The sequence below is a fragment of the Panthera pardus genome, unplaced genomic scaffold (assembly GCF_024362965.1).
Source record: "Panthera pardus isolate Hobbes unplaced genomic scaffold, ASM2436296v1 HiC_scaffold_11, whole genome shotgun sequence".
In the NCBI taxonomy this organism is placed as follows: Eukaryota; Metazoa; Chordata; class Mammalia; order Carnivora; family Felidae; genus Panthera; species Panthera pardus.
In genome coordinates this window covers 11038993-11063322 of record NW_026526666.1, presented here as the reverse complement: position 1 = coordinate 11063322, position 24330 = coordinate 11038993, and the positions used below count along the sequence as shown (strand labels likewise).

The window sequence follows — 24330 nt, the reverse complement described above, 5'->3', positions numbered from 1 at the left end:
TATCACCACCATGCTAATTAATCTTTCTAAAATACCATTTTCCTTTTATCCTTGTCCTCAAAAACATGAGAGTGATGTGTGTTTTGTTTTCTTCAAATCTAAATACTGTCAGCTTTCAAGGCCCTCTGTTATCTGGCTTTATCACTACTCTCCTTTACATACAAAATTCTATTTCAATCACTGTCTGTCTAACTGACCCAGAGTTCCTTTGTAAAGAGGAAACCAGAAAAGGATAATGACTGGGTAAAGGTGGGGTAGAGAGGATGGAACAAGGATTTTGACATAGAGCAACAAATAATTGTCATAAAGGCATTTGGTATGGTATACAGTTGGTTTAGATTTTAGCTATAGAAAACTTTTAAGAGTTGCTGCCTGAGAAGCAATCATCTTCTTCTGCCCTGTCGATGCTGCTGTTTTGGAACTCATTCTGGGACCAAATTCTACAAACCCTATAATTGTCATCATGATTGATATTCTCATTATACATTGATTTAGGCACACACTGAAGATACATTCTAATGCTGGTTTCTCTTAGTTGCATAAAATGCCATAGAAAAAGGCATTCATGATTTGCTAATTCAACCCCTGTCTATCCTCTGCCCTGTCATTGAAAGAATTTCATCTATATTTTGTCAACAGATGATTATCCAGTCTGAATGCTCCTAATAATAAGGAATTCACCATCTAACAAGGCAGGTTCTTCAACTTGCCTGACATATATTGGTCTTAGTTTTATCCCTGAGAGCTACTCACAATAAATCTAGTCAGTACTTCATTTGATAATGTACTGCTGAAGAGGAGATGGGGAGTGGAATGCCAAGATCCAAGAGTGACTACATCCTAAGCCTGTTGTCACGTTTTTAATTAGGAGTAACAGTAGAATTTGGTATTTAATAGTTCAGATGCTTTAATTGCACTGACAATAAAGCTTTGTTTTTATAAATATTCTGGTTCTTATAGACTGTAGCTTTTCAGAGAACATTCTTCCTAAAGGACAGCTGTCTTATGCCCAAATATTTGCTTTTCTAAAGGGATAAAAAATTCTGTTTTTCTTCCTGTAATAAGATGCTTCAGTCCCTTGGCTGCAGATCTCATAGTAAGGGCTCAGTGAATGTTGTTTCAGTAATCATCATTATTGCCTTCTATATAAAATGAAGGAGGACTGAACAACCGAGAATTTAACCCTATTTCCTGGATTTTCACCTATGCTTCTTGACCACTGTAACCATTCTCTGTTAATTCCCAGTACTTCCAGACTAAGTAGGGAGATGTAGGCCATGTTAAAGAGAGGATTTTATTTCTGAAAGAGAGGGGAAATTATTAGTATTATGAGCAGAGAATGACTCGATGAGATTATATTTTAGAATAATTACTGGCTACCATGCAGGGGGGCAAATATTGAAGTAAGAGGAGTAGTTAGAAGGCTTATTGCAGTAGTTCAGAGATAAATGGCGGTGGTTTGGACTAGTGTAAGGGTGGTGGGAAGAAGTCAGATTCTGAATATGTATTCAAGGTAGAACCCATATGATTTACTGATGGATTGGATGTGAAATGTGAGAGAAAGAAGAATCAAGAAGGATCTCAAGTTTTTGGTCCACACTGCTGGTAGAATGAAAATACCATTTTCTTGAGATGGGATTAAATATTAACCATCTTTGGTATTTGTGTTTGTAATCTGTAATCTTAGGACGTATCGTAGAATGGAATACTTACTACTCTCCTTAAGCTTTTCTAAAATAATAATAATAATAATAATAATAATAATAATAATAATATTTAATCCACTTTGCATGAACATTTAATTTATCTTCCTATCTGAAGAACCACCATGTTTAAGACTCATTTTGCTAATGGGGATGTATAATGATTTATAACACCATAGAAATGATTTATCTAAAAACATAACAATAACCTAAAATGAAAAGACTGAGGATTAGCTTTAAATGTCTGTTACTTTGGTTTCTTTTGAAGAAAAGTTTGATACTTTGCTTAAAAACAGTGTCTAGCAGGCGTTTTAGCAGGTTAAACTTGGGCAGAAGAGGTGTTTAACTCTTCCCTTGGCCAGTGGGTGAGAATACTGATATTTTGTGTGTTACGCGTTTCTTACACTGCAGTTTACCTCAGGCTTCTTTCCCTTTACCTTTTTGCTTACTTAGATGTACTAGGGAGCCATTGAAAATGCAGTTTCACAAATCTAGCACTGGACAAGTAAATGGTAGTTAATAGGCATGTACTTTGATTATTCATATCTCCTTTTTAAAATAATCTCTTCTGGGGCGCCTGGGTGGATCATTCAGTTGGGCGGCCAACTTCGGCTCAGGTCATGATCTCGTGGTCTGTGAGTTTGAGCCCCACATCGGGCTCTGTGCTGACAGCTCAGAGCCTAGAGACTGTTTTGGATTCTGTTTCTCCCTCTCTCTGACCCTAACCAGCTGATGCTCTATCTGTCTGTCTCTCTCTCTGTCTGTCAAAATAAACATTAAAAAAAAAAAAAAATCTCTTCTGCCTTAAGCTCTCCTCTGAGACTTGACTCATGCTCCGCTCTTGCCTCACCCTCTCCCCATGTCAAATGCCTTCCAGTACATTTAATTATGATCTCTCCTGCCTGCCCTGCCTCAGAAAGTCCAGAATAAAGAAGGCAGCATTGCTAAAATAGTGCATCAACTGAAGGGTTTTTTGTTTTTTCTTTAAACTACTGAAAGCCTCTATCTAAAAGTTGGTAATTCACAAAAATCAGATTACTTAAAACTTCGGAATTGTCTAAGGGGAGTTCTGTTGGAGCTTAGAAGTGGAGACAAAAAGGTAATTTCAGAGTTTAGGGCACATCTGAGATCACTGTGAAGAGTTCCTTCAGAAAGTGGGAAGGCATTAGGATAACACTAGTTGCCTGGAGAGAGAAAGGGAAGAGCACTGGGGAGTGTTTTCACATTCTCTTTCACTATTATGTGAATTACCTTTGGTGTTTCTTTATGTATAATTCTCTCCCCCCCAACCCCCCCCCCTTTTTTTCCACTTGTTAAAATACAGTGCTTTTGCCCAGTATAACATGGATCAGTTCACGCCTGTGAAGATAGAAGGATATGAAGATCAGGTAATGACTGTTCTTTTTAGTAGGCTGTGCCTGGGTGGTAGTAGAAATCCTATAAACCAAAGCAAATGTCTGAAGATAAGATGCTGAATAAATTCATGCTGTAGTTATCATAGCTTTTGTAAATGTTCTATATAAGAAAATTCTTCCCCTCTCTGATAATACCAGGAGTTTCTTGGACAGGAAAAAAGAGCTGCCCCTAACAAGAATAGTGAAAATTAAAGAATTGAGTTTTATACAGATTTTATAGCTGTATGTAATTCTCCTTGGTAAGAATAATAGGAGACATTATATTTGATATTCTATAGAAAAACAGACATTTCTATTCAAACAGAGGAACAAAGCAAATATTTCCATTATTGTCATAGTTATAAACATTGTCTGGCAGGACTTTGCAAATTCATTAATTGCACTTCAAAAGCAGTATGTCACTAAATACCAAATCCTTGTTAAAAAAGTCTGAGGGACACCTGGGTGGTTCAGTTGGTTGAGTATCCAACTCTTGATTTTGGCTCAGGTCATGATCTCATGGTCGCGATATCAAGCCCCATGTAGTGTGGAGCCTGCTTGGGATTCTCTCTCCTTTCCTCTCTGTCCCTCCCCCACTCTCAATGTCTGCACTCTCTCTCTGTCTCTCAAAATAAACTTAAAGAAAAAAGTCTGAATCTTCTTTGAACCCACAAATCCGTAAGATTTATCCTAGGAAAATAAGTATATAAATGTATTAAAAAGATTATAGCAAGGTTTATGACAGTGAAACAAGGTTTATAATAGTGAAAAATTGGGAACAATCTAAATGCCCAACCAACATTAAATTAATTATCTATAGACCAAAATACTATGACTACATTGAAAAGTGATATAAAAACTGATCTGGGAATATACTCCCTTTAGTAACACATATGCTAAAGTATTGATCTAGAAAGATTTTTGTGATATATTAAGCTAAAACATAAAAGAACATATGTAGAATTGTACTAGTTTATTTTTCAAATAGATATTTAAATGAGCTGTATTAGAATTAATGCATTTTAAATTCTTTAAAAGATGCACCATTTTATGTACCACTAAGAAAAAACACTGCCAATTTTAATTGGCAAAGTCCTAAGATGCCATCAAGTATAAGATGTATCCCATTTTATGAAATGTTAAGTGATGGGGGGACATATGCATCTTTTTTTTTTTAATGTTTGTTTATTTTTGAGAGAGAGAGAGCACCTAAGGGACAGAGAGAGAGGGGACAGAGGATCGGAAGAGGGCTCTGTGCTGACAGCAGAGAGCCTGATGTGGGGTTTGAATTCACGAACCGTGAGATCATGACCTAAGCCTAAGTCAGATGCTTAACTGAGCCACCCAGGTGCCCCTGGAGGGACATACACATCTTAGGAGTCAAAGGTATAAAGTATATAGATGTGCATAGGAAAGGAAATGTAGGAAAATATACACCAAAATGTTAACTCTGTCTTGGAATTACAGGTTTTTTGGAATTTGTTTTGCTTGTTTTCTGTTTGTTTTGGTTTATATTTTTGCTTAATTTTCTTAATGAAAATAGATTAATTACAAGTATAAACAATAAACAATACTGGAAAAAAATGATAAATATTGCTTGCAATTGATATTGTATAATTTAATGTAATATAGACAAGTTATTGAAATAATAAGATCTGTGTCCAGATACATGTTATAAGACCATTCCCATATACCAGTAGTAGCCAGCTTAAAAATGTAGTCAGTGGCGTTCTTAGCCGTAACAACAGCAACAAAAAGCTATTACCTGGACATTAAAATAAGGAAAGATACATGAGTTATTAAAGAAGATGCCATAGGGGAGCCTGGCTGGCTCAGTTGGTAGAGCATGCGACTCTTGATCTCAGGGTTAGAAGTGTGAGCCCCACATTGGGTGTAGAGATTACTTAAAAATAAAATGTTTTGAAAAATAAATAAAGTAGATGCCATAAAACGTCACACACACAAAGGAAAAAAATTAAAAAGACAAAACCAAAGTAGATGCCACCCCTGCATATAATAAAAATCAACTACAGTGGGTTAACTACGTAGAGATTTTTGTCATGTAAGAAATCCGGAGGTAATATTTAGAGCTGTTATGAGCTGTTACATGGTAGCTCCATGATGTCTTCAGAGACCCACGTTGCTTCCAGCTCTCTATTCTGCCTTCCAGGTGTTGTTTTCATTATCATGCTCTTAAGAGAGCCGCTCTATTTCAGGGCACTAAATCCATAGTTGTAGGAAGGAAGAAGGAGGAAGTTGGAAAAGGTGCTGGCCATTCCAGAAGTAACTTTCACTGATAAGTTATTGCCAGAACTCCTATCACTTTGTCATTCCTACTGGGGAAGTATCATTTTTGTATTTGTATACACAGTATTTTTGGAAACTTTTGGGGTTCTGTTAGTAAGGGAAAAGGAAAGAATGGATATTGGATTGGAAACTAGCAGGAGTCTGCTATACAGTTCATACACACACTTTAATCTGGGAAGTAAATGGGAAATTAGATTTAAATACAGTGTTTCTGAATAAGAAATATAAATAATATGGAAAGCTTATCTGAATAAGAAATATAAATGAGGGGCACTTGGGTGGCTCAGTTGGCTAGGCATCCGACTTCAGCTCAGGTCATGATCTCACAGTCTGTGGGTTCAAGCCCCACTTCAGGCTCTGTACTGACAGTTCAGAACCCAGAGCCTGCTTCTGTGTCTCCCTCTCTCTCTGCCCCTCCCCACCTTACGCTCTGTCTCTGTCTCTGAAAAATGAATAAACTGTAAAAAAAAATAGAATAAAAAAGGAAATATAAATGGTATGGAAATTTTGTTTTTCAAATAGATTTCATACAATTCCTATGAAAAATAGACCATACAGGATTATTCTGATCAGGAACAACAATGAAAAAAGACCAATGCTAGCAAACAAAGACACAAGGCAAGAATCAGAAAGCCCTTAAACTAAGTATCATAAAACAGAAAGGAAAAGGAAACAATTGATAAAATTTATGAGATTACTCTAACTTTGATTTCCAGTGCCAACTATACACTTAGATTAATTCCAGGTGGAGATTAAAGGTTAAATATTTTTTAAAACATAAAAATTTAGTAGGAAATGGAAAGAGAATCATAACTTTTAAGTAATGATGAAACATTAGAAAAGTTTATAAAAGAAAGTGACCTTTGTATAATGGGCTTAAAATAAGATTTTAAAAGAAGAAAATATGTGCCTCAAGCATAGTAAAGATGTTATTCAAATACCTAAGGATGATGCCAAGAGTTCAGTGAATAAATGAGCAACAGAAATGAACCATTTGCACCCAACTGCAAAATACAAAGCAAACTTGGAAAAGTGTTACATCGCCCAGAAATAATAATTAAGGTAGTGCAGATTAAAATTTTAATGTGAACATATTTACTTTTTAATTACAAAAGTTGCAGGATTGTGATGAGAAAGCTTTATGAGAGTAAGACTAAGGAAATAATCAAGCTTTTAAAGGGTAGTCTGATGATAAGGACATGAATCTCAAAACTAGGAATTCTTTCCAAAGAATTATTTTTAAGCAGAAGACTTTTTGTGGGAGAATTTATAGTGGCTTTCGATAGTGGAAATGGTAAGTAACTTAAACCTGCTTCAATTCAGGAGTGATTAAATATATTATGGTATGTCAATATTGTGAAATTATATGTAATTATTAAAAATGGTAAATGTGTCAAAAGACAAATGGCAAATTAGGGAAAAAATTGTGAAACTCAACACATGCAGAGTTTTATCTGCCTAATTAATAAAAAGACTTCAACTAGAAAAAGACCAAATACCCAATAGAAAAGTGGGCAAAAGGTAAGAATAGACTGTTCACAGAAGGGGAAATACAGTAAATGACTTTTTAAAAGGTGAAAAGAAATTGCAGTTAAAATTTCTACTGATAGTGTGTTTGTAACTTGGTACCACACCCTATCTCTGATATAGGGCAGTTTGTCAGTCTCTAACAAAATTATGAATACGTTTACGCTTTGATCCAGTTGTCCCCTTTCAGAGAATTTACCTCACATGAGTACATGGCACATGTACATAATTGATACATAATGAATGTACAAGGACATTTATTGCAATATTGTTCATAATAGTAAGAGATTGAAAACAACCCAACTATCCATTAATAGAGGACTGGTTGAATAAATTTTTGTATAGCCATACAATGGAGCAGTATACAATTATAAAGCAAAAAACAAGGAAGTTCTCTGAGTATTCCTATGGAAAGATTTTCTAGGTATATTAAATTTAAAAAGTAAAAAGTGAAACACAGTATAGTATGCTAGTTTTTGTGTAAAATAAAAGGGTGGGTGGGTGCCTGGGTGGCTTAGTTGAGTGTGCGCGACTCTTGATCTCAGCTCAGGTCTTGATCTCAGGGTCGTGAATCTGTTGGGTCTGTGCTGGGGGTGAAGCCTACTTAAACAAACAAGTAAATAAATAGAATAAGTAATACATTCACATGGTTCAAAAATGGAAAAAAATACATATATATATATGTATATATATATATATATATATATATATATATAGTGAGATCTTTTTCTCATCTTTTTCTCATATCCACCAAATTCCTAACAAATGTCCCTTTCCTCATAAGGCAACTGATTTTTATTAATTTAGAGCAAGAGTCAGCAAGCTATGCATGGCAGGTACCACTTATTTTTGTAAATAAAGTTTTATTGAACACAGCCCTGCTTGTTTGTTTTTTGTATTGTCTCTGGCTGCTTTCCTGCTAACAGAGTTGAGTAGGCACAACTGATTCTATGTCCAGAAAAGCTGAAAATATTTACTATCTGGCCCTTTACAGAAAAAATTTGCCAATCCCTGATATATTCTTCCAGGGTTTCTATTTTACAAATATTACCTATTTTAAATGCTAAGTATAATGACTAGAAAAGGTTTATGAAATATGTGAAAAAAAGGATATTAAAATGTATAGAGAAGTTACTGTTGCAGCTATGTATAAAGTATATACATTGGCAAAACATTAGACAGAAACCAAGAAATTAAGGATAGGTTGGAGAAATGTGGTTTTAGAGCTGATTTAACCCTAAACATAATATTTTTATAAGAGTAAAAATGTGACTTAAGGGGTAGCTGGCTGGCTCAGTTGGTAGAGCATGCTGCTCTTAACCTTAGAGTCATGAATTCAAGCCCCACCTTGGGGGTGGAGTTTACTTAAAAAGTTAAGTTTTTTTAAAATGTGACTTGATTGAAAAATCAGTATGAAAGAGAAATCTGAGTAAATGAAAAGTTAACTGTCTTCAGAATTTTTATTTGTTTTGTTAAATTTGACAAGAACTTTTTTTTACAGAGTTACTCATATTTATAATTATTCTTTGGAAGGTCTTAATTACAGAACATGGTGACCTGGGTAATAGCAGATTTTTAGATCCAAGAAACAAAATTTCCTTTAAGTTTGACCATCTACGGAAAGAAGCAAGTGACCCCCAGCCAGAGGATGTAGATGGAGGTCTGAAGTCTTGGAGAGAATCCTGTGACAGTGCTTTAAGGGCCTATGTGAAAGATCATTATTCCAACGGCTTCTGTACTGTTAAGTATCTGCCTGCTTCATTATTAGAGATGTTTTATTTTCTACATTTACCTTATCCTTTGTGGGCTTTGGCTAGCCAAACATCACTTCTTCTTAGAGTCTCCTCTGCATTTTATTCTCCTCTGCATTTTTGAAGGGGTATAAATGGACAATTTTATATGGAAAAATCTTTAACATCTTTAGTTTAGACATAAGTAAATAAATTTAGATTGTCAAGACAGCTATTGCCACATTCATGACTTTTTAGTATAGGCCTTTTTACAGAAAGCTACTTACATAGTTTAGATGCTTTCACTGGATCATCAAAACTATTTGAATTTTTTTTAATCAAGAGTAATTTGACTTTTTTTTTTTTTACTAATGTTAAAATTTGGCTCTATCATGATTTTTCCTTTGTAAGGTTGTGAATACGATTAAGAAAAATGTCTGTTAGAATATTTTCAATATTTAACGATGATGAGTTAAATGGCGATAATAGAATATTGGGTAAGAGCCCTTATTTTGAAGCCATACTAACTGGTTTGATCCTAGTCTTGCCACTTAATTAGTTCTGTGACTTTGTTAACATGTCTGCCTCAATTCTTTTCACCTATAAAATGGAAATAATAGTTCTTACCTCATAGGATGTTGTGAGGATTGAATGAAGTAATTACTCATATAAAATGCCTAGAAAATGTCTGGCACAAAGGAAGTTCTGCAGAAGTGTTGAATATCATTATTATTACATGTTTTTTATTTTTTAAATGATGGAGAAAACCCATTATGGTGGATAATTACAGTTGATATTACAAAGGAAGACATGGCATACTCTTTTAGAAATTGGCTTTGCAATCCTAAATATACTTTCAACTTCTCATTTGTTATGTATTTAAAGTTTGACACTACTCATTCTTATTTTGGAGAGCCTCCACACCAAGTAACCTCACGTGCCATTTTCTCACTGTCTCTGCCAATAAATGAGCTACAGAAAGCCATCAAATTGTTCTGACAGTGTCTGTTGTACCCCAAATGTCCTATATCCTCAGAGCTGTCCTGCTTGGTGGTAATTCTTGATTTCATCTCAATATTTCCCATAATGTTTTCAATATAGTATGTTCCAATTCATTCCCATTGTCCTTAGGCATCTGTCTGATCCCCCACATATTAGTAAGACTGACATGAAATCTTTCTCTGCTTTCCACACTCAGCAGTGTTCCCTCTCTTCCACTGTACTTGAATCTTAGAAAGGGGGATCCTTATTCTTGATCTTATACTATCCTATCTGATACATATCTCTTTAAATATTTTTATTTCTCTTCTTAAGGAGAACAAACTTTTCCTCAGTCATAATTTCTATCAGTTACTTTTCTTCTTCTCTTTCTACCTTGCTCTTCCTCCCTCTTCTTCACTTCCTTTCTTCCCTCATCTCTCTCTACTATGTAACCAAACCTGGGAGCATTCTGCTCCTACTAGTGTCATTTCCTCATTATGTATCTACTTCTTAACCCTGTGAATTTTGGCTTCAGTCTTTAGTCTATAGAAACTGTTCTCTGAGTTTACTAATGGTTCCTGAATTGCCTCAGTATCTTTTTCTTCGTCCTTGACTTCTTTATGGCATTTCACACTGAGACCATCCAACTACTTACTTTTGCTTAGACTGCTCTGTCAGCACCCTCTACTCGTTCTCAGTTTGTCTCTATTTCTTTTCTTCTCCCCTACCTTTGTAAATGTAGGCATTCCCCACTGCTCTACTTCTCTTTCTTGAAAACTCATGGTTTATTTAATATAGGGAAAGTAAACATGTGGAAATATTTTGTGGACTATAAAGTTCTTCTATTTATTTTTTTTCCTTTTCCTTGGGATTGCATTTCTGTTCACCTCTCCTACATTAAGGAACAGTTGGGGCTTCTGACTACTAGCTACACATCTCTATCTGAATTTCCCAATTTGTTAATGATACTACTGTCTATCTGGTCATCCCAGTATGCAAGCACTTTGGCTCTTTCCCCTTTTCTGTCCTTCACTTGCAGTGTATTGTTAGACTTGATTATGCTTTTGCACCCTGATACCCACTGATACTACCCTGACTTATTGCCTAGATTAATGCTCTGGCCTCCTAACCAACTTTAGCTTTTCCTCTACTTTAGCCTGTATACCAGTATTAATTATTCTCCCAAAACAATAGTGCCTGGTATGTTGTTTTGGTGTCTGTCCTGTAGAATAATGTCCATACTTCTTACCTTCTATCTATTACTGTGGGATTTATATCTTCTGTCCTGTATTGTCACCCACTTCAGTTAGTCCACTTCACATGTACTGTCTAACCTGAAAGCACTAATTGCCATTCACTGAACAAGCCCCCAGTTTCCTGTCTGAAGAGTTTACTCATCTTTCCTCTCAGTCTCTGCCTATGAGAATCTCACCTGTCTTGTAAGGCCCAGTCCAACTGTCACCTCCCTTGTACCCCAAATCAGGAGCAGTACTGCCTTCTGCAGTCATTGTACCAGTGTCTCCTGTGGAACTAAACATGTTCTGCTCTGTGTTTGTATCCCATGAAGTCTTGTGAGTTACCTGATTCTTTGTCTCCTCCGAGGATTTAGCATGCTGTTTTTGTACGGTGTTTGGCATTTAGGTTAAATGTGTTTTCAGAGGCTAACTTTTTTTTTTTTTGTTTAACAATAGGTTTATGCTAAAACTATAGATGGGCAACAGACCATTATTGCGTGTATTGAAAGCCACCAGTTTCAGCCTAAAAACTTCTGGTAAGAAAGTAGATGTTCTCTTCTATTTGTGTCTTAACTTCTGTTGGGAAGAAAACAAACCAGTAGTTGAAACTTGGTTTTTAATCTAACTAGTTTAGAATAAGTTATTTGACTGAAAAGCTTCAGTTCCCCATCTGCAAAATGAGGGGTTTAGACGTGAACATTTAGATTCCTTTCAATTCCAAGATTTTATAATCTTGTCTTTTTAAAAAATGCTCTTCTATTGAGTGAGAGTAAGTGATTGGTTAAGAAAGTGCCCAGTGGAAAATCTGAGTTTTACTTGGGTTTAGTTAATAATACTTGAGTTAATTGCAAAACTCAGCAGCCCATCTAGCTGTTTGTGGAAGAGCCTACCATGAATAGTATAAGCATGGTTTTCTGTTCCATGATTGAAAAATGAAAGAATAACTTTAAAAAACTTATGTTTAGGGGCGCCTGGGTGGCGCAGTCGGTTAAGCGTCCGACTTCAGCCAGGTCACGATCTCACGGTCCGTGAGTTCGAGCCCCGCGTCAGGCTCTGGGCTGATGGCTCAGAGCCTGGAGCCTGTTTCCGATTCTGTGTCTCCCTCTCTCTCTGTCCCTCCCCCGTTCATGCTCTGTCTCTCTCTGTCCCACAAATAAAATAAAAAAACGTTAAAAAAAAAAAAAAAAACAAAAACAAAAACTTATGTTTAGACACTTGGATACAAACTTGTATTTGAGTAGACAGAGCCTTGGATTTGTCGAACTAGAAATGATTTGTTTCTTTTTGGTTTTGTTTTTGTTTTGTTTTCTCTTTCCCAAATTCTCTCCCTCAGCAGCAAATCACCTCTTTGTTGTGCTTATTGCTAACTCTTCAGCCTTGTGTGTGTTTTAATAGGAATGGTCGTTGGAGATCAGAGTGGAAGTTCACCATCACACCACCTACAGCCCAGGTGGTTGGAGTACTTAAGATTCAGGTGAGATCCCCATGTGTTAATAGGCCATGTTAAAATGTCACATCTTCAAAACAAACATGCAAGTTGGTATTTGTTCTGGTATTCGAAATAAGGAACAACTATATGTAGATGCAACCTGATGGTAGTAAATAGAAATAGAAGCCTCCTTCATGGGGAAATGGTTAAGCAGAGCTATTCTGGGTTGATAAAGGATAGTCATATGGCATGTACTGCTTGCTTATTATTTTTCTCTTTCAAAGATAACAAGATTTTTCCAGGAATTATCAAATAGTAGTTCTAGGAAAGAAGAAAATAAATGATTATTAAGAAGTGACTAAATAGCATCTGCTGTGACTTACTTAGGGTCTCTCGTATATGTTAGCCCATGTAAGTGTGTATGTACGTGTATATATAAAACATAATTCTTAACTTTGAAGACAGCTACATGAATGGGATTGTTTTGTTTTTTTACAATAATGACAGAAGGTTGTATTATCAAGTAAATAAAACAGAGGAACTAGAGTGAATGACCAAGTGTCATCGTGTATGGAATATAAGTAACCAAGCAGAGTAGATTTCTAGTGCTGGTGTCAGAACAGATAGGCAGGTGAATAAGGAGCTTGTGGATGCCTGTCTCGATCGGAGTCTTCTGATATCCTAGCAGAGGTTTGAAATTCAAATTCAGGGTGATTGAATTCTTAAGCCCAGCCAACTCTCAGGTAGGATTAAACAGTTACTGATACCTGAGATCAGTACCTAATCATACTTCTATTATATTGTGTTAAGTCTTACTTTCAAAACAATTAGCAAGAGCTGCCTTTCTTAATGATATAATTTAATCAAAATATATATGGTACATGTCATCTGTACCCACTCTTTTCAGGATAGCTTCCTGCTACAAGTAACAGTAACTTGTTTCCTGGGAGCTTTTCCTAGCCACAGGAGCATGCCCAACTCAGATGAGGCAAGCTGAAAATGTTAAGTTCACAGCTCTGGAGCAGCCCTTAGTGCCATACAAGAGTTGGTAGATAAATATGTCAGTTTCCTCACCCATCAGGTGGGACAACTCTGAAGTATGTTCTCCTTAGTCTTCCAGAGTCCAGGACCCACAGCTGTCTGTGGGTCATTAATGGTCATCTCTGGGTTCATTAATGCACCCATAACACTTTCCTCCCTTCTGTGTCTTACTACCTCAGCCCTTACTAGCCTTTCTTGAGATTACCTCCCAAGTAAACCACCTCCTCTTAAATCTTAATCATGGGGTCTGCTTCTGGGGGAGCCCAAGCTAAGACAACATATATTGTTCTATATATATATGAGTAGCCTAATGCTTTAGATCTCCTGTAACTATGGCATCAGCATTAACTTGGCAGCTTACTATAAATTTATGTAGGTAACTTGATTTTTCTTCCAGAAGGAGATAATTACTTGTGTTTCAGCTTTGCCAATGCAAACCTAAATTAAGAGTACATATCATAAAGGGTAATAGTTTCTGATAAGGCTTAAAACAAGGGCCACTACCCGGACCTCATGTATACCTTTTAACCAGATTGTCTGATCACACCTTGGAGAAGGGCTTGCTTCTTCTACAGATCTTTTAAAAATCAGAGTGAGAATTACTTGGAAGAGTCACTAAGATATGTAGACCTTTGGTTATTCTGTAGGCAAAAGGGTAGTTCTGGGAAGTTAACAGTTTCTGAGGATTTATGTTGATGATAGTCATGTTGAAATTTTTATTAGCAGCTGAGACCTAGAAAGGTTTTTGTTGCTTTTGGCAACTTTGAAGCTGGGGAGATCCTGGCCAAGGCAAGGAAATCCGATCTCATTGTCCTCCCAGCCCTTGACTTCTCCCCCAAGCACCCCAGTAAAATGGTTTGTTCCCTTGCCTGCCCCCTCCCCCACCACAAAAAGAGTTTTTGTTTTAAAACAGAGTTTGGGGCACCTGGCTGGCCCAGTCAAGTGGAGCACACAACTCTTGATCCTGGGGTTGTAATTGAAGCCCTGCATTAGGTATAGAGATTTATTTAAAAATAAAATCTTAAAAAAATTTTTAAATTAAAAAAGATAAACAGAGCTTAAGTTTATCATTTATGTATTAGATAATGAAATCAATATTTTTAGAATTTTCAATTGAGTTTATAAACAGCAAGACTTAGTGGTATTCCTATTCATGTCCTGGTTCTTAAGAAACATGATAAGGGGGCGCCTTGGTGGCTCAGTGGTTAAGCCTCCGACTCTTGATTTCAGCTCAGGTCACTGTCTGATGGTTTGTGATTTCAAGCCCCAAGTTGGGTTCTATGTAGGCATCATGGAGCCTGCTTGAGATTCTCTCCTTCCCTCTCTCTTTCTGCCCCTCCTCTGCTCGCGTGCTCTCTCTTTCAAAATAAATAAACATTTTAAAAAATTTTCAAAAAAACTATGATAGAAATTCAAACCAATTGCATAGTCTTTATTCTTGGACAAAAAAGATGTGCCCTGCATAATTCCTTCCTTCAAATGGGTTCTGAGATGCCTGTCTCAAATATATAAGTCCTTGTTTCTTTTCTGGACAGAGCTTTGTTTTGTTTAAAAAAAAAATTTTTTTTAATGTTTATTTATTTCTGAGAGAGAGAGCATAAGCAGGGGAGGGGCAGAGAGAGAGGGAGACACAGAATCTGAAGCAGGCTCCAGGCTCTGAGCTGTCAGCACAGAGCCTGATGCGAGGCTCAAACTCACAAACCATGAGATCATGACCTGAGCCAAAGTTGGACGCTTAACTGACTGAGCCACCCAGGTGCCTCCCCATAGAGCTCTGTTTTTTAAATATCCCCCATCTTGTTCATATTCACTGCTCTTCCTAGTGTTCCTTTCAGCCTCTGGACTTTTCAGTTTCTTAGTTTAAAATGATCAAACAAAATAGTGTTTGGGTGTGACCCACTTGTGTTTTGAACATCCTTGTCCAGGTATTGTGGGCAGGCCAGTACTAGAGACCCTGAGGGGGTCCCACAGGACCAAGAGAGTTCTTGGCTTCCCATAGGACAAAAATCAAACTCTAGCCAGGAGAAAGTGAGAGCAGAGTTTATTGAATGACATAAGTGATACAGTATAGCAGATGGAATGTCTGGGAGACTCAGAAAAGGAAAAGTGAGTCTCCCTATCACTTGGGGTTAGGGATTTACATTGGAAAGGGATCACGTTCCCGGGTACATGTTCCATCAGGAATCCAGGGTAGGGTCCAATCAAAGGTGAGTGCCAGGTGAACAAGAGGTGTTAGTCCATAAATCACCGAAGGTAAGAGTGTATTGATGCCAGTGTTGACCAGAGTTTGTTCAAAGGTAACGTTCTGGAACATGCTTCAAATCTGGTTCTTCTTAGATGTTAGTAGCTGTTTGGGGGCCTACGATGGAACTTAGAGAATGATTAACTGTCTTGTTTCCCCCTCGGAGTGGGAACAAAGCTTCTTTGGTTTACTCAGATGCAAAATACAGAACATGAGTGAGTGGAACTTAAAGAAACAGCAGAAATGGAGCCTTTCAAGAGTGGAATCCCTTCAGTTTCCCTATCTCACTTGTCTATTGGAACTTTAACCTTTATATGTCATTATTAATTAGCCAGGTCTTTTTTTCCTCAGATCTTTGCTGTTGTGATTCTTGTGTGTAGGTATTATAGGCATTTATCAACTCCCTGCTTCTCCAGTGTATTCTTAAATTGTCTTTTTCTCTTCAACCTCCTTTAGAAAGCCAAAAGATGAAATTTAAGAGTTTGGAGAGGGTATGGAAAGTCTGTGGTTTCTCTTGCCCATCTGGACAGAGCCAGCTATTTTTGTTCCCTTAAACAAGTTTCTGTAGTCGATTCATGTTGCCCAGGGAAGTCCTTTTGTTGCTAATAGGATCATGGTTTCTGCCTCGATGAAGGCTTGGCTGTTTTAATCCCCCTCTAATGATATTTTAGAAGAGTTAAGTCCCTAATGAGATACTTTATTTCTCCCTGGATGAGGGAATTTCTAATTTTTTGACAAAACTTAACAGTGGGAGGTATTAGGCATGTTAGATATGGTTTTAGTTCTGGAATTCGACCTAATTCATATTCTAGCTCCTTTTTTTACTAGATATGTGAACATGGATAAGTTATTAAACTGCCTCAATGGGAATGCAAGCTGGTGCAGCCACTCTGAAAAACAGTATGGAGGTTCCTCAAAAAACTAAAAATACCCTATGATGCAGCAATTGCACTACTAGGCATTTATCCAAGGGATACAGGTGTGCTGTTTCGAAGGGACACATGCATCCCCATGTTTATAGCAGCACTATCAACAATAGCCAAATTATGGAAAGAGCCCAAATGTCCCATCAATGGATGAATGGATAAAGATGTGGTGTATATATATACAATGGAGTATTACTCGGCAATCAAAGTGAATGAAATCTTGCCATTTGCAACTGCGTGGATGGAACTGGAGGGTATTATGCTAAGTGAAATTAGAGAAAGACAAAAATCGTATGACTTCACTCATATGAAGACTTTAAGAGACAAAACAGATGAACATAAGGGAAGGGAAACAAAAATAATAAAAAAACAGGGAGGGGGACAAAGCAGAAGAGACTCATAAATATGGAGAACAAACTGAGGGTTGCTGGAGGGTTTGTGGGAATGGGGATGGACTAAATGGGTAAGGGGCATTAAGGAATCTACTCCTGAAATCATTGTTGCACTATATGCTAACTAATTTGGATGTAAATTAAAAAAATAACAAAACAAGTTTAAAAAATTAATTAAAAAAAATAAAGACATTCTTTCAGATTGAAAAAATATATATATTAGGAAAGAAGGAAACAGTTAAAAGTTTTACTTTTAGAGATACTCTAGGTGCTACTGGATTTCATCTTTCAGACTTGCTTTCCTTTATGGATTTGTTAGTTATTCAGTAAATCCCATCAGTCTATGTAATATTTTAATTGTATAAAATTCCTTTGTGACTTTAAAAAAAAAAATCTTCTTCTAAAAATAATAATAATCAGGGCACCTGGGTGGCTCAGTCGGTTAAGCAGCCGACTTCGGCTCAGGTCATGATCTCGCGGTCCATGAGTTCGAGCCCCGCGTCGGGCTCTGTGCTGACAGCTCAGAGCCTGGAGCCTGTTTCAGATTCTGTGTCTCCCTCTCTCTGACCCTCCCCCGTTCATGCTCTGTCTCTCTCTGTCTCAAAAATAAACGTTAAAAAAAAAAAGTTTTTTAAAATAATAATCTATTTTTTTCTTTCCAGTCTGCTATGTTCTGAATGTTTGTGTTTCCCTACAATTCATTATGTTGAAATTATAACCCCTACAGATGATGATATTAGTAGGTGGGATCTTTGGGAGGTGCTCAAGTCATGAGGGTGGAAACCTCATCAGTAGGAATGGTGCCTTATAAAAGAAGTTCCAGAAAGATCCCTAGCCCCTTCCATCATGTAAAGATACAGAGAAAAGAAGCCTGCAATGAACCACCTGATCATGCTGGCACTTTGATATCAGACTTTCCATCCCCAGAACTATGAGTATTAAGTTTCTGGTATGTATTAAAAAAAAAACAACAAAACTGTCTCAAGCTTCAGTTTTCTCATCTGTAAAATAGGAATAACAATGGTCCCTATTTCAGAGTTTTTGTAAAGATTGAATAAGATAATGTAAGTAATAACTAAAACATTTTGCATAGTGTTTAACATGAAGTAAGGACTCAATAAATAATAGTCATAGTAGTGCAGGGTATATAGTTCCTTTCTTCTTTACTTCTGCTTTATCTCTAAAAACATTCCTTTTTATCCACATTATCTCCTGTTATGGGTGCCTGGCTGGCTCAGTAGGTAGCACATGCGACTCTTGATCTTGGGGACTCTTGAACATGGGTTCAAGTCCCATGTTGGGTGTAGAGATTACTGAAAAAAATAAATAAAATCTTTAAAAACAAAAACAAAGCAAAACCAAAATAGCTCCTGGTAGCCTGGACTAGATGAAGGAAACAGGCAGTACCTGGACTACTGTTCTAGCATTATGCCCCCAGTTTCGGCTCCCTCCGCTTTATTTTCTTCATAGCACAAATGGTAATCTTTTTAAAACATTTCCTTTTCCCTGAGTCCCAGTCACCTTTAAATAGGATAAAGTCTGGACTCTTAACATGGTTTATAAGGCAGTTTGCTTCACAGTCTGTCTCCAGCTGGCTTCATAGCACTGTCTCTTGCCACATTCCCCTCCACACTTAAGTCATTTGCAGTGAGTTCTTTGTTCTTTCCTAAACCATTCTCTTGTACTTCTCTTATCCCCTTGCTAGATGCCCTTCTCTACTTGTCCATTTAGGTGACAACTCCTATTTTCAAAACCTTGTTCAAATGCACTTAACAAAAGGAAACCCTCATCCTATTTTATATGACCAGTTTGTAGCCTTGTTAAGGTGACTGGAGCTATCTTGTAAGTTGCCAAAACTTCCTGAGTCTTAACATCTTTGCTTAGTCTGTCTCTTATGTATCCCTCCTTCTTGCTAATTGGTCTCATAATTGTAGCACCCCACTTTACCTTATATCCTCAGAACTGCTTTTGTCTTGCTTTTTTGTAAGCTAATTTACTAGTAGGATATTTGTTTTTTCAATTTGTCTTTAACTGTCAAGTAAGTTTTTCCTGCACTTGGTCAGATCTGCTTACCAGTATTGATGATTATATATATGGAGAGATGTGTAAGGAATTAGGATCCATTAAAATTCCTTGGTTTTCACAGAGAAAAACTAATGTCCAGTGATTTTATTTGAATTCTTTTAATCTTTTAATACTGCTAAGAGTGGAATCTTATTTAAGATCTTTGTATTTACAATACTTAGCACAATGCCTGGAATGCAATACGCACAAAATAAATGTTTGTTGAACTTAATAATCAGTTTCCCCTGCTTAAAAAAAAAAAGGGGGAGAATTCTTAAAATTTAGTGTTCTGTGAATTTTAAGCAACATTGTAAGTTACAGTTGATCATACTAATATTTTTTTCGGTGTTGGTAAAGATTGGTGATGACGTAAAAAAAAAAAAAAAAGATTGGGAGTGGCTTAAGGCATGGATATGTACCTTAGCAGTGGGTTTTTATATGAACTACACATAAACTTGCTCAACCATTGTCTCACACAGGTTCACTATTATGAAGATGGCAATGTTCAGTTGGTTAGTCATAAAGATGTACAGGATTCAGTAACTGTTTCGGTGAGTGTGGAGTATTTAATGTGTCTCACTTGTGTCTTTTCTTTAAAAAATTGATTTTGATCCTGAGATACCTGGGTGGCTCAGTTGGTTATGTGTCTGACTTCAGCTCAGGTCATGATCTCATGGTTCCTGAGTTCAAGCCCCATATCTGGTTCTGTGCTGAGAGCTCAGAGCCTGGAGCCTACTTCAGATTCTGTGTCTCCCTCTCTCTCTGCTCTCCCCCACTTATGCTCTGTCTCCCTCTCTCAAAAATAAACAAACATTAAAAAAAAAATTTTTTATTTTGATCCTGAGTACTGATTCTGCCACTAGAAATTCAGTTTGTTTTCAGTGCTTTGATTTTGGCAGCTTATAAAAGCATGTAATCAACCAGCTATATTAGTTCACAGTCTTTGACTAAATGTAATAGAGTAAATAATTACATAATATAAAACACAGTGTAACATAACATGATATAATGCCAAATAGTGATAATGGCTTTATTCAAACATCTTTCACTTTCTCTGTTTCTCAATTGTGAGATTTACTCAAGGACAACAATGTCTTCAGTCAGTAAATACTATGAGGAAGGAAAGTTTGCCAACAAATCTTATAGGGCTACATTTATATCACTAGAGAAGCCAAACATTTTTAGGAATATTCAACTAAAACGTGTTGTTCTGGAGTGCCTGGTTGGCTCAGTCAGTTAAGCATCCGACTTTGGCTCAGGCCATGATCTCCAGGTTCGTGAGTTCGAGCCCCACGTCAGGCTCTGTGGTGACAGCTCCAGCAGTCTGGAGCCTGCTTCGGATTTTGTGTCTCCCTATCTCTCTGCCCCTTCCCCCCACCTCTTTTGCTCTCTCTCTCAAAATTATAAACATTAAAAACATAGATATTATATTATATATTTGTGTATATTTATATATATACACACACACACATATATGTATAATTTGTTCAGATAATAATACTATATGTATATATATATAGTGTTCTATACCTGGAAAGAAGGGACATAATTTTTTTGCATTCTCAGTGCTTCTTTTTATTCCTAGAAATTATTGAGCACCTTCAAATAGCTTTTGTTTGAGGTGCCTGGCTGGCTTAGTATGGCATGCGATGCCTGATCTTGGGGTTGTGAGTTCAAGCCCCACATTGGGTGTGGACCTTCTAATAAAAAAAAAAAAAAATCATAAAAACAAACAAACTAGCTAGCTATGTTTATGTATGTTGTATCTACATTTACTTTATTAGAAATTAAAACTGAGAGGGGAGCCTGGGTGGCGCAGTCGGTTAAGCGTCCGACTTCAGCCAGGTCACGATCTCGCGGTCTGTGAGTTCGAGCCCCGCGTCAGGCTCTGGGCTGATGGCTCGGAGCCTGGAGCCTGTTTCCGATTCTGTGTCTCCCTCTCTCTCTGCCCCTCCCCCGTTCATGCTCTGTCTCTCTCTGTCCCAAAAATAAATAAAAAACGTTGAAAAAAAATTAAAAAAAAAAAAAGAAATTAAAACTGAGAAATGTTAAATATATTTGTTAATTTAAAATAACAGTAACAAACCCATTACTTGTTGGCCTAAATAGCATTTTCATGAAAAAAGAACTATATTTTCCAAACCAAAAAAAAAATAGTGCAAAGAATGGCATTCACTTACAGTTTTACAAATTGTATAGTGTCTGGCTTAATAAAAGACCACTGGATTCCCATATGTGCCCACACATTCCATTAGCCCTCAGAGTGATGAAGCCATCACACATCTTGTAGCTTCTGTGGACCTGCATTATGCACACTCAAGAGTGTGAGTGGGAAAGCAAATGACTTGTCTTAGCATTGCTGTGAAAACAAGATAGTTTTTACCATTTGAAAGAGTCTGGGAACTGCTGCCCTAGGCAGTAAATCTTAGCTTTTACCTATATTTTTGTTGTACCTAATGATGAAAGGAAGAGAGAATGAGAAATGAACCAAAGTGAAAAGGATACGTTTAGTTAATATGGTACCTGAATCATGTAAAGCAAAATGTATTGGTTGATTTAACATCACAAGTGGCAGATAGAGGAGTATATGAGTTTAACATATATGGCTGATATTGGTGAGGGCATTGTTTATATCATCTTAAACCAGAGATATTTTCAAGGCATAAACATTTCAAGATGTCGTGATGATGTCTTTGGGGCATACTGTGGTAGATTGAAAAGAGCGTGGGGTCTTTTGGCAGAAGACTTGGATTCAGATCCCATCTTTCAAGAAGTGTGTAATTTTGGTCTAGTCACTTATGAGGATTCTGTTTTCTCATCTGGAAAATGGAGGTAATGATAACAGATCAACCTCACAGGGCTGTTGGGAGAATCAAAGAAGGTGATGTGCATGGAAACACTTGATAAACTGTAAGTTGTTATACAAATGTTAGTCAAGATGATCTTTTCAGTATGTTTTTATTTATTGTTTATACTTTTTAAAAAATTCCTATTTCCCCTTTTCCTCTGTTAGAATGAAGTCCAAACTGCCAAGGAGTTTATTAAAATCATAGAGCATGCAGAAAATGAATATCAGGTAAGAAGATTTGGAACTAATTTCTCTAGATCTCTAGAACATTATTATTTTGCTGTTAACACATTTTGTTAGAACTTCTCTTTGTCCTTTCAACATAAATGTATGTGTTGTTCATTGTAACTAAGTGTGGAAGCTGCAGACCTTGCAACTTGGCATTGTGCTTACTGTCAAGGTTTTGACACTGGAAGGGATTATAGCTCTAGTTGTAGAAATAATATAAGTGGGCTTCTTAACTTCAGAGATGGGAGAGGAGCTTACTAGGAATGTTATATCCTGTTGTCCTTCTTAGAAGACTCAAACATGTCCTTTGACTACAGAGTTACTTTCCTAATCACAACTATCCATTTCTGTTCAAGCAACTTATCTTCAATTATCTGTTGCAGACAGCAATTAGTGAAAACTATCAAACAATGTCAGACACCACATTCAAGGCCTTGCGCCGGCAGCTTCCGGTTACCCGCACCAAAATCGACTGGAACAAGATACTCAGCTACAAGATTGGCAAAGAAATGCAAAATGCTTAAAGGCTGAATGTAGGATTCTTCAGTATGTGGAAAGAAAGGATTCAACATGCGGTCATATGATAAATAAGTGATTTATAAACAAGAGTGATATTTTGCTAGGGCTTTCAAAGTTAACAGGTTTTCTAGCCTCATGGAATACTGTTGAACCTATAGCATCATCTTGATTCTTTTGTGTTCTCTGCCTTGTAATTTTCTGTTTTCACTATCTCTACTTGTAAATTTTTTTTTTTTTTTTTTAATTCTGCCACATTTAATGATGGAGAGAGATCTATCCTGGAGTCATTTTACTGTTTAGAAAATTTTCCTAGCCATGAAGCCCTGTTATTGATACAGACAGGTAATATGCCCAGTACTTTTCTACCCCTATCCTTCAAAGCACTTCTGGTACTTTAGTGGTTTTTACTGATCCACCAACAGGTAAAGAGGCTATGCTACAAACTAGCTGAATGGAAGACACATTCATCCTTCTCCCTCTGACTGCTTTGATTATCATTTATAACATCTCATAACTGTAGTGTTCAAAAGTTTGGATTGGGCTTTTCAGGTCCTTTTGTGGGGGCAAAGGAAGTTTTCTGGAAATTCCATTATAGCCAGCTTCTCTGGCGAAGTTGTTTTTAAATCCAAAGACTTGAACCACATTCCCTGCACATGAACGTGTTTGCTTTTTTTCTCTTCCCTCATTGTCTCCTTCCCATCTAGTACCGTTATAGTTATAGACATCTGCATTTTTAGAAGAGTTTTACCCATTTATTATTATTTTGTATTATTCAAGAACTGCTGACGTACTAGGGATGTAGTAGAGTATAAAACTTGAAAAATGCAGATGTTGAAGGAATAATAGTATCTCGTGCTTTAATACTTTGTGGCAGGATTATACTATAAGCAGATGATTCAAACAACTATGTAAATCACAAACACAAACAAAAAATGAACCAAAGTGAAAAGGATACGTTCCAGGCAGTATCTTTCTATTGTAACCTGTTATTTAAGGGAATACTAGTGATTTGTTCTAAATAGGATGTAAAACTTGTTCCAAATTACTTTTCCTCAGTCCTGCCTGCCAAGAACTTAAATGTAACTGTGATTCAGCAACCCTTCCCAGGTATATTGGCAGGTATATGTATGATCTCAGAATACACAGGTGACATAGATATGATATGACAGCTGGTAATGGTGGATTCATTTACATTGTTTACACTTCTATGACCAGGCCTTAAGGGAAGGTCAGTTTTTAAAAAACCAAGTAGTGTCTTCCTACCTATCCAAATACATGTCAAAAAAGAAGGGTGTTTGTGCTTCAGCTTTGTTTTTGCTCAGTAATACAGTCAAGCAAGTTTGTTTCCAAGTGACCAGTTGAACTGTGTAAGCATTTTTGTTTATTTCAAATAAAATATATTTGTATTATGTGTCATTCATACTATCCATTCATACCACACTATCCTCTGTATCAGGTAGTCCAATAGAAATATACCTGTTTTGTTCTTAAATTGTCTGAGTCTTTCCTTTTCGATCCATGTCTTCAGTTTTTGTTCTCAAGTAAGAGAACTGTGCTTGGTCTTAATTGATGAAGATGTTCAGGGTTTCTGAACTATTACAGATTCAGTGATTATCCAAAAACTTGGAAAGGACAGCGCCTTTTTTTTTTTTTTTTTTTTTTTTTTTAGTTTGAGCAATGTCCCTGTGGATAACATTGCTCCTCACTCAGAGGCTGCGGGTGGTTCAAAGATTTTGCTTTGGTTTTCCATTTCTAGTTATCTTC

General features: G+C 36.7%; 1 protein-coding gene across 3 annotated transcripts in view; it reads left to right on the top strand.

Moving 5' to 3' along the window:
* The window catches only part of CAPZA1 (capping actin protein of muscle Z-line subunit alpha 1), a 50110-nt gene extending 26052 nt beyond the window's left edge, over positions 1-24058 (top strand). For 2 of the 3 annotated variants that reach the window (XM_053891144.1, XM_053891148.1), the window contains 7 exons: positions 3028-3091; positions 8465-8671; positions 11334-11413; positions 12273-12351; positions 19451-19522; positions 21985-22047; positions 22431-24058. In XM_053891144.1, coding sequence (XP_053747119.1) covers positions 3028-3091; positions 8465-8671; positions 11334-11413; positions 12273-12351; positions 19451-19522; positions 21985-22047; positions 22431-22571 — 706 coding nt within the window. In that variant the 3' untranslated portion in view covers positions 22572-24058. The remainder of the gene's footprint in view (positions 1-3027; positions 3092-8464; positions 8672-11333; positions 11414-12272; positions 12352-19450; positions 19523-21984; positions 22048-22430) is intronic. The other variant, XM_053891150.1, reaches the window with a different exon arrangement.
* The last annotated feature ends 272 nt before the right edge of the window (positions 24059-24330 follow it).